The sequence below is a fragment of the Dreissena polymorpha genome, chromosome 2 (assembly GCF_020536995.1).
Source record: "Dreissena polymorpha isolate Duluth1 chromosome 2, UMN_Dpol_1.0, whole genome shotgun sequence".
Classification (NCBI taxonomy): Eukaryota; Metazoa; Mollusca; class Bivalvia; order Myida; family Dreissenidae; genus Dreissena; species Dreissena polymorpha.
This window is the reverse complement of record NC_068356.1, coordinates 19,510,403-19,521,266: the sequence shown is the minus strand read 5'-3', so window position 1 is coordinate 19,521,266 and position 10,864 is coordinate 19,510,403. Positions and strand designations below refer to the sequence as shown.

Genomic DNA, 10,864 nt, shown 5'->3' with positions numbered 1-10,864 from the left:
TAGAATTCCTCTAACATGTACTCTTGAAACAAAACACTTTTTTAGAAAGTCCTAGTTTTTTATTCAATGAGACAATTAAATATACTCTTATTAGTGTAATGTATGAATTGTAAAGCGAATCCAGTTAATTACATTATATTTTACAACAGCATTATAACCGTAAATAATGAAATAAAGAATCAATTGAACAACATAAAGTCAAAAAAATGAAATAACAAAAAAGAACTATTTTATGAACAATAATAACTTTACCAGAAGCATGTAATATCTGCTTTGTTTTCAATATACATTTATTTACATCTCTGAGAACCAACACGTAAAACCGTATAAGCATATACCACACAATGAAAATACAACGCCTATTAGGTCGACACTAACTATGCATAATTAACGAACTCCATGGATATGTTCATTACAAATTTGCAGTTCTGAAAAGATCGACTATGTGTACAAATCAATCCAATGCTATCTACAACATAATACTACTGATCATGCAAGACTAAACGCTGTCGTCTTAAGAAGAACACCTATATTTCATATTATATAAAATACACATAACACATAGCAGAGACATAAAGAGAGAAAGCACACGACTCGATGTGGTTGTTATATGTGCCACACTCGGACAATAAACATTTTACAGACGCTGAAATACATATTTCAGCTGAAGTATTAACTTGAAAGTATATTATGTCACATCACAAACGTACATCTTTTATATTTACAATACTCATATATCTTGTGCGAAGTTTGACATTTAGTGGTGTAATGTCAATGTACTTGATGTTTGGTAGCATGCATATCTGAGAATATTATGTTCTCGCATCATAGTTATTAATGGGGAAATATCTATGTCATTTGCGGTCAATTCGTCCTTTAAGTTATGAATTTATATTTATTGAAAACGTCATCTTTGCGGTGTATTGTGTGTAAATAATGAAGCAATGACAAACTTGACGCTCCTCTCTGTATCTGTATCTGTTCGTATACGTATAAGGACCACTTCTGGTATATTTCGACAGGGGAGGAGGCTTCTAGAAGTGATCCGGGAGGGCTTGTTTAAAACCCTCGACTGTCTGATGACGCACCAACTATCTTCCAGATGGTTCCATTACACGAGTGTTTCCACGAAAAAAAGAGTTTCTGAACTGGTTTGTGTGAGCACTAGGAATTTTGAATGCACGAGCGTTATTTTTAATGTGTTTGTCTAAAACGTTCGACGATGTTAGGTATTTGACGTTATAATAAACAATCATCCGCAAAAAGTCTTACCTGTGATTTTACTTTGGGTGACAAGTCGTTGATATGACATTAAAACATTAACGGACCGAGTACAGCCCCCGTGGGACGCCCGAATCAAAGTTTATGCTTCTAGACAGTTCACCTTCAACTACAACTTTCAATGATCTGTCTCTAAGGAAGGATGACAACCAGGACAGTAAGTGACCTTTAATTCCGTAGTGTGACATTTTTTGATAATAGACGATCATGAGGCACAGTATCGAACGCCTTACTAAAATCCAAAATTGCAATGTCAACTTGTTCCTTTTCAAAAGATGTCAGTAGATAATGCATATAGTTATTTATAATTGTGTCTCTGTAGTATAGCCGGATCTGAATCCATGAGTTAAATTTGTCAGTACACTATATTTATCATAATGTTTTAAAAGGTGGCTACATAAAATACGTTCGAGAATCTTACTCGTTACTGATGGAAGACTTATTGGTCGGTAGTTCTCAGCTGTATGCTTGTCCCCTTTCTTGAATACAGGCGCCACATTCGCGTCCCTCCCATTCTGAGGTAGTTTACCGGTGTTTAACGAATACTGAAAGATTTTACGTAGGCCCGTCGATAGTTCATTTGCACAAGTTGTGTATGCTATCAGGTCCACAAGCTTTAGACACATTAATATTTAAACGTTATATCAATACACCTTTTGAGTTAATTTGAAGATGAGGTATCGTTCAAAAAGGATGAGAATTTAAGTGTTCTTGTACCGAAGTACCATTTTCTATCTCACAGATAGAAATTGCGTAAGTAAAGCGTCTGTCTTTTCTTGGGCATCAGATAATAAGTTACCTATCTTTTTAACGGTGCTACTCCGATGTTATCCTGTTTCTTAGATTCATGTAGTTCCAGAAGGGTTAAGAGTTATGCTTGTCCATACCGTCCTGTATTATTTTATTTACATGATTCCATTCTGCTCACCGGTGGTTTCTTTTGCATTCTTTTTGATATTGTTTGAACGGCCCCAAGATCCTGTTTTCTTAGCTTGTTTATAAAGACGAGCTCTCTTTTTTTAAAGATTTTTAATATTTCTGTTAAGCCACGGTAGGTTCTTATTGAGTTCATGTATTTTCGATGGCACATGTTTTTCGACACTGTTTAATACCATTTTTAAATCTAGACCACAATTCTTCAATGTAAATATTACCATTAACTTTGTCAATAATATTTTCCGAAATACACTGGCAATCTTCCTTGATGGCATTCCAATCGGCTTTATTGTATTTAAAATCTATCCTAGTTTTAGAGTTAGTAAAATGCGGTTTAATGTCTGAATCAATCGGACAAACCACAACCATGCATGTGTTTTTTTACGTTGGGCGCAAATACAATCCAGCCAGAAATAGCCAGAAATAGTCCCAATCACATAGGGGATCGAACCCGGTACCGTCTGGACCCGGTTTTGCAACATCTGGACCGTTGTTCGCTGGAGCAGGCAAATTTGGCCACGATTTTGCAGGTAAGATAGGGGCTCCTTTGGGATTTCGAGGAGCGTTAAGTGGTATGGATACTGACCCAAGCTCGCGAATCCATGGCAGGTCTGAGTTCGGCGCCTCTGGAGGTATGAGTGGAATTCCAGCCTGAGTTTCTCACATATTACAGGCGGGAGCAGTACATTAACATCCGGTTTGGATCAAATTGGCTCGGATTTTTCCAGGTTGCGCGATCCTACCGGAAGCTTCTCAATGACTGGCCCTCTTCGAGGTGCGATGTCTTTCCGGCCAGGTAATATGCCGGTCTTTATGCAAGGCGGGCACCAAAAACCCGGCTTTGGATCCGGCTCCCCGCTCTCGTCTGACGTCATACAACGCCGCGTCCAAAGCAGACTCGACCAGGAAAGAGGTAGAATGGGAGGCTCCACTTTGGGAACATCCATTGGCCACATCTCAACGCCCTCTCACGGTGCCTTGTTTGGCCCACCTGGGATATCCGCTCGGCTTCCTGGACTTGGCGGGGCTGTTCCGATGTACCCGCCTATGAGAGGAGGAGCTCCTAGGTTCTTTCGTTTACATATTTCAAAGAACAACGTGTAACGCAATTACAACAGATGGTGCTTTAAGTCAATACATTTTTGTTGGTGTACAGCTTTTTGTCTCAATTAATACACAATAAAGATGTGATATATATGTGAAAATCAGAATAAACATTGTTATAACCCAGACACTTACATAAACGAACAAAACAAGTTAGCCAATCTTATTGCGCTGAATTGGCGATCATTTATTCAAATAATGATGTAGTACGAACAATTAATTTGTAGAATGCCAATTTTAAACGTTAAAGCGGGTATATACGATTTTGTGTATGTGTTTAATTGTAACATATTGATAAAATATGTTACAATAACACAGAATAGGCAAGAAAAATTATGCATTGAAGCCGAATTTCATAAAACGCAGCAAAGACAAATTAGCGCCCGAGCCGATAGTGACGTACATATTTTCCTACAATAACCGAAGCATTCGTCTTTGTATTAGGATCGGAGATAGTGTTCGTGTGTCGTATGAGTAGATATCGTTGCAGGAATTCAAATAAACCGTTAAACTAAGTTTAAATGCACATCGTACATGTTTGGTATACATGCTGGCGAATTCGGCTGTACAGCCGTTTTCAATTTCAGAATTAAATATCTGGCTTATTTCGCATTTTTCGACACATGTTCTTCTTAACATTTATTTTAATTTATATTGAAATATATATATAAGAAGTTTTTTACACAGTTTATATAAATTCATAAATATTTGACAAAATCGTATATACCCGATTTAATAATTAAAGCATGTACAAGTATTAGATGCTTATATTGCTCCACGTTTAAACTTAAGTTTGTAAATTATTCAATTGTATTTAAAAAATACACACTCTATCAAAACGGATTCTGGATCGGGCAAACTCAAATACGTAGGCCTATAGATCGCGTCACTCATCAATCATTCCAAACGAGCAATTCGCGAATTTGTAACCATATATTATACACCAGTCACATGATTAATCATTTTTTCTTGACGGAAACGGTAACAACAAAAAGAAACCATTGTGTTATCGATTGAGGACTATACCTCAAATTTATCTATGTATATTTATAATTATATACTTCATATTGCACAACAGATTTAATGTCAAAAAGACATCAAGTAAAAATACATAACTTATGGCATTGTATTTGTCGACACGATACATCATTGTAAATTATAATGAAAATTTTATTTCAAAACCAGTATATATTTCATAAACAAATATCAAGTAAAGTGTGTTCAGCTGTTGACACACGATCAATCGACTTTTACAGCCAATGTACGGCATTTTTCAAAACATAAATATATTTATTTAGCGCGGAATATGAAGTGTCGTACAGGCATGTCAGAAAATATTTTACATTGTCGAATTTTTCTGATAGTTCAATGAATGTGAACCTATGGTTATTACCTTAGAATTGAGATGACTATTATTCGTTCTTAACAAGCAACCGTTTGTAAATGCAAAAAGAGGTTTAATGAATTACCGTAAATATGTTCTATTAACTTAGGCAAACAAGTTGTTTATTTCCGCTTACATCTCTTAACAAGAGGGTCAAAGATAACAATTTAACTGCGAAGCTTCTGTGATGCTACCATAACCTTTTTAGAACTATATTAAGATATAAATAGAACGTATGTTCTTAAAAGCTGAATGGTAATTCCGTAAAAATGTGACTTGTTGAATATTAACAAGGTTTCAATTAAACTGCCCCGTCAACTAATGACCTTTTTTTTCAACGGACTGCATCCGTTTTGAAATTTAATAATTCAGCACGCTTTGATACAGATTTATTGAGATTTAGCAAATGCGACTGTTGTAATTTCACAAAGTTCCCTTATGGCCATTGTGGCACGGAGATGCTTGGCTCGCTGGAGCCAGACGCGAAGGGGTTCGGGCACTCATTGAAGGTGATGCCACTCGTGCATTGCTTACGACCCGGTTCACAAATGCCTGAAAATATACAACTTACCTAGAACATGGTTACAACACTTTGCAGCATGTCCAGCATAACTGATGATTTAGGAAAACAGATTTCTAACTATAGTTTAATCGATGTAAGTAATTCTCCTATCATTTTTCTTTATAACTTAAGTATTTTCTTCAAATACATTTTGTATCAACAAATCGTCTGGTTGGACATTATTGTGTTCATGTTTGTAGAAAGTAAATCTACAAGTCGCAAGTCGCGTCACATATTTTTCGTGCAATATAAACGGACACGTTTTAATTTGTTTATGCAAGGTTAATTGCCAATGTCTACATTGAAGATACAATCAATCACAATTTTATTTAACACCTTCAACATTTAACGACGATCAATCACAATTTGCTGAATCTAACGTTATTGCAGCGCAAGTATACATTAGTTGTTTCTTATGCCAATTGCTTCAAACGTATATATTTTCCCACATTTGCTTTAAAACTTTAACTATACATGTTATTAAATAAACATTAGACATATCAACAATCTAATATTCAAAATAATAGATTATACTTAACACCCCATATACTTGAATTTCAAAAAAATAAAAACTTAATTTTTACGGTAGGCATTAATTTTTATAAAGCGCCAGTGCTCATTTAATAGACACATCAATCAGCAATTTATCAAATGCTAGAGATTGCTGTCCCGACATTGAAAAAAAAGCGTGCGTGTAATTTTTGTTACCAAATTTGCATATAAACTAGCCCATCGTGGACGACGATAATGTAGGTTTTATAATGATGATAATGCTTATTATAATTTGCTTATCACCATACCTGTTATTTATAGAAAGTGTTTGTTTTTCTGTTGCAATTTCTTTAGTACCGATGAATTGTGGTACACAGTGAAATGTGGGTTTAGATCTATTTAATGTCAAACCGCATTAGAACATTTCCTTTCTACAAACCTGATGTAACAAATACTTTCAATGTCAGCATTGTGGCTTGGTCATGTTAGCCATAACTATTCTGATTGAAATTTACTACCAGTTTATTGCAATAATTTATTGACTTGTTAAAGAGACCTTTTCACTTATTTATTGCGTGTTTTGAAGTTTGTCATTAAATGTTATAAATTGATTAGTGTAAACATCGGAACTAAAGAGTTCCAGTTTAAAACAAAAATAAAATTGAAGAAACAAAAAGTAATCAACACCAGGGCTCGAACCACTGATCCTTGGAGTAGAAGTCTACCGCTTAGACATCAACATTTTAGTTGATGTGATTTATACTTTATATAAGAAATTCTCGTAATGTCACAAAAGATAACGATACAAACTAAACTTTCCAAGTTATACACTCATTTCGCGTACGTAATGCTTTATAATTTTCAGGTTTTAAATCGTCAAAAGTTGCATATAAATGATATTGTAGAGCATGGAAAATGTTCCGTAATACTGTGTCCTTGCAAAAAAAAACATAACAACGAAAAGTTGCAAATCTAAAACATTTTTGTTTTCAATAATGTAAATTTATCTAGAAGTGAAAAGGTCGGTCCGTTTAAACAACCAATCGATAAATCCTCAATCGTGTGATGTTATGTACTATTCATTATATCTTAATGTAAATGGACATTCTTTATATCAATTTTGAGTCACTGTTATTTTGTAGTTTCATATATACGTTTAAACACTATAAGTGGTATTCCGAAGTTTACAATCGAGCTACTGCAAATTAAGTATTATGTCTTTGGTACGTATGCATAATGTTTACTTACGCAGTTAAAAACATTTTCGTAACAGGAATTTAAAAAATAATTATTAACAGTTTCATATATTTAAAAGAGATATTCGCAATGTGATATTCGAATAATGCAGTATTTAAAAAATAGATTATTAAATGGCTTAACATGTTTGAATGTGATACATTAAACAATAACGTCAATATTTCGCTTATAGTTTGAATATCAATAAAATCTACTACACGTATTACATCACTGTCATACAGTAGCAGACTTCGTATGAACTGAGCCAAATTTCACTATCGTTTGCCTTAACTACACGGATGCCAACGGGCATTATAATAATACTGCGCAGAAATGGATGTTAGCGTGTGATATATATCGAAATGTTTTTGAGAAAGTTTAAATAAGAGTATACAGGTTGCGTTAGAACAGATGTTTTAAAAATCGCAGGTCCTTGTTTGGGACTATATTATAGTTTGGTAATTGATATTTCAAATTTAACTAGACTGGATGTCGTTTACAAAATTAAATGCTTATGTACTGAAAAAATATATGTAAAACAGATCTACATGTTCACATGATTTCACTTTTAAAAAATACTTGCTGCTACTATGGACGATGTTTTATTATATGCTGAACTGCCCGATTTTATTACATATGTTGTCACTTCTAATGAACACTTTTAAACATAGCAACTATCCCAATTAATGTATTTTTTCTAAAATGACAATATTAAATCCAATTTAATTAATGCAATATAATTTAAAAAAACAACAGCGTTAGCTATTCTTCGTTGTATAAATTAAACTATAATGTATCATGACAAAGCGAACAGCGAACATTGATGGTAATTATGGTAATCAGGTAATTATGACGGATGAGGGAAAAAAGAAAACTGATGGCCACATGACATTCTTATTTATAGATTTGCATAATAGATGGGGCCGTTGCAAACGTTTTCAGACCCTTAGCAATTAACACGTCAGTATTTTATGAACAGAGCTTTAATTATTTCGTTGTACAAGCCTTCTTTGTAGGCAAGAAACTGTTGAAGGAATATTTCAGGAAGCATGCTTATTGTGTCTGTGTGCACTTTTTTTTCGCAATTACTTTACAATCATGTAAACGTAGTATCGCATAGTTTCCATAATCATAGCATTTCAGAACGGTATATAGATGCGTTTAACATACCTTGACGAGCAAAACATTCGCGTACATGTTTCTATGACAAAAAACTCAACAAAATCACAAATCCCCTACCTGGATGCCCCGTAGGGTCCGCCAGCCCCTGCAACCCATCGCTGACTTTCCACATACAGCTGGGGTCTCCGAGCTCCTGTCCGTTTGTGAGGCCGTCTCCGTCCGAGTCCTGGCTGCAGACCTTGGCCCATTCCAGTTGACTGTCCTCCAGCACCTCATGTACGTCCTGTAATAGAGCGGCAGTGCATTGCGCAATGTGGATGCTTGGGCTATAATTATTTGCAATATGCAGCTTGGCAGAAATACCTCATCTCAATTAAGATGGAATTATTCCTCGTGGAGGAGTTGCAAAAAGTCCCGTTTGAGTGTAGAATGAGTACAAGTAAGATAATCTTACTTGCAATAAGGAGCAAGTAAGGGGATTATATTTGGGACTTAAAATCATATTATAACGGTTACGTCTTATTTTTTCACAATAGAAATTTAGAACTGATGATTAATATAGTTTCAGCATCGCGTAATAAAATACATTTATTTCCTTCATAGGTTCAGTATCGCGAAATTATGAGCATCTATAGTATTATTATGTTGCACTAAAAGTAACGTAATACATCTGAACCTACCTTTCCAAACGCGTTCTTGGTAGGGTCATACTCGGGCGCCATGTGTCCAACGGCGTGCCAGGTGGTGCCTGGTGTACACGGGTGTGGCACCTTGTAACCATTTGGAATCTGACGCCTCAACTTGCTATATCCGTATATTGCACCAGTACACGAAAGTACAAAAAGAAAAATCGCTGACAGGTGCATTTTTGTTTGTTTCTTACCGTAATATCTTAAATAACATACAATCTCTGACCAACGAGAGAAAGCGCTGATATGTATACGTTTTCAATCACGCCGCTCTCAGATCGACGAACCGCTGTAGTCGACGAAAGGAACGTAACTAGTTTCACATGGAAAAACAAAACCGAGCGTCACAAGGAGCAATCCATCAAAATGATCAATCCATTTTGCACTTCTAACGAACCAATGCGGGCCTCTGTTGTGTTAATGTATGGACTGCTACTGTATAATATAATTAATTGCAAAACCTTACAGGAGAGGTGGTGGATAAGCATTTCCTTCTCATGTTAAGTAGAGGGGAGGACGAGATAAATAAATGTATTCCCGAAAACAACATGTTTGTAAACCTACTTTTATTGACGTTTCAAAACGTTTCCGTTCGAACAGTAATATACAAAGACACATGCGCGTATTTCTGTTGTTCTATATTCATATTTATGCACGTTATCGACTTGTAATATATATAAATATATACGCTTATTTTACGAATAACTAACATTCAGAAAGATTGATGATTAAATATGCAATAAACTTTCTTGACGTGTTTATGTCACACACTCGTTCCATTACATCCAGAAGCGATGACATTTATGTGAGTTTTATGCAATATTATAGCTTGTTTTTGTTTATAAACTTTTTTTTCTTCATTGCCATTGAAGAAGTAAATAAGTAGTATGAATTAAATTACAGAATTTTTGTCACTAACGTTATTATGAATTTTGCAACGAAATGAGTATGTATTCTAATCTATAACGATCAAAACGGTAATAAAACTGTACCTACGATTAAATAAACTTTCAACACATTGCTCATGTAAAAACATCATGATTGTGCTATATCGTCTGTTAATTACTTCTTTATAATGGCGACAAATGCAGATAATGCTTATCTATATCATGTAGAAACTATAAGATCAGGAAGCAAGTTTTTTATAGAATTAATGTCCCCGTTACAAAGGACTTGCCTTATTTTTAACGTTCTAATATTGATCCGGGGCGTATTGGGAGCGCCTTTTGCTGCGGTAGAACGACGACTAGAGTTTTAAATATATTAAAAGTACTCGTTGAATACAATTTTTGTAAACTCCATTTAGTCAAATACATATCCTAATGGCATGTACATAAGTACTTTCAAGCATTAAAAATTAACGTCTTAAATTTTGTAGGAAGCGTGAACACAGTTAAGTTTACGTCACGTTTGAAAATTGCTTACTTTATTTCGAAGGTCATTGTGGTATTTTCCAGGAAATAAAACGTGAATAAATTGCCCGTTTGTACTTTCTATCAACGTGTATCACGATAATATCCACTGCCACGAATAAGCTATGTAAATATTAAAACAGATACCACCATTTAGAAAAGTATCCATTTTATTAGTACACTAGTGTAAAACAAGGTCATCAATATTTTCGTTAAGAACACATTTAATTAATAAGTATTTATGTAAATAGTGTATGCAACGTGCAAATCTTTCAAAACGAACTTATTTGATGCATGTGTGTTTGGGTGTTCATGCATATTAGTTTATTTTTCTAGTGATAACATACTAGCATATGACTTTTTTATTGTTTCGTGTACATCGCAATCTTGAGATTTCTGGTTAATTCCGATTTCACCACCAGTGTCACTTAATTTGTACATAATGTGACTATAAGTTGAACGTATTTTGAATAGCTTAAGTTTGCCAGTAAATGTCAATCTGAAATCAAAGCGCTGAAGGCTCTGAAGTTGTTCGCTAATGCATAACCTTAGAAGCAACTCAGTTTTCAAACTTATGTCATAGCTTTTTATATCGCAAGTTTGAAATAAACACAACCCATTCACATTTTTAAAGAGTGTGTTTTAA

General features: G+C 34.6%; 1 protein-coding gene across 1 annotated transcript; it reads right to left on the bottom strand.

The window, feature by feature from the left end:
* Positions 1-5,077: 5,077 nt before the first annotated feature.
* On the bottom strand, positions 5,078-9,202 carry LOC127866127 (temptin-like). The gene is made up of 3 exons (XM_052406529.1): positions 8,798-9,202; positions 8,235-8,400; positions 5,078-5,257 (listed from the first exon to the last, which is right to left on the bottom strand). The coding sequence occupies exons 1-3, from the start codon at positions 8,981-8,983 to the stop codon at positions 5,142-5,144; spliced, it is 468 nt and encodes a 155-aa protein (XP_052262489.1). The 5' UTR covers positions 8,984-9,202; the 3' UTR covers positions 5,078-5,141.
* Positions 9,203-10,864: the final 1,662 nt, after the last annotated feature.

Coding starts and splice junctions, on each gene's coding strand:
- LOC127866127 (XM_052406529.1), bottom strand. CDS start 8,983: ATGCACCTGTCAGCGATTTTTCTTTTTGTACTTTCGTGTACTGGTGCA. Junction 8,401..8,797: donor CCAAGAACGCGTTTGGAAAG/GTAGGTTCAGAT, acceptor GCTCTATTACAG/GACGTACATGAGGTGCTGGA. Junction 5,258..8,234: donor GGACCCTACGGGGCATCCAG/GTAGGGGATTTG, acceptor GTATATTTTCAG/GCATTTGTGAACCGGGTCGT.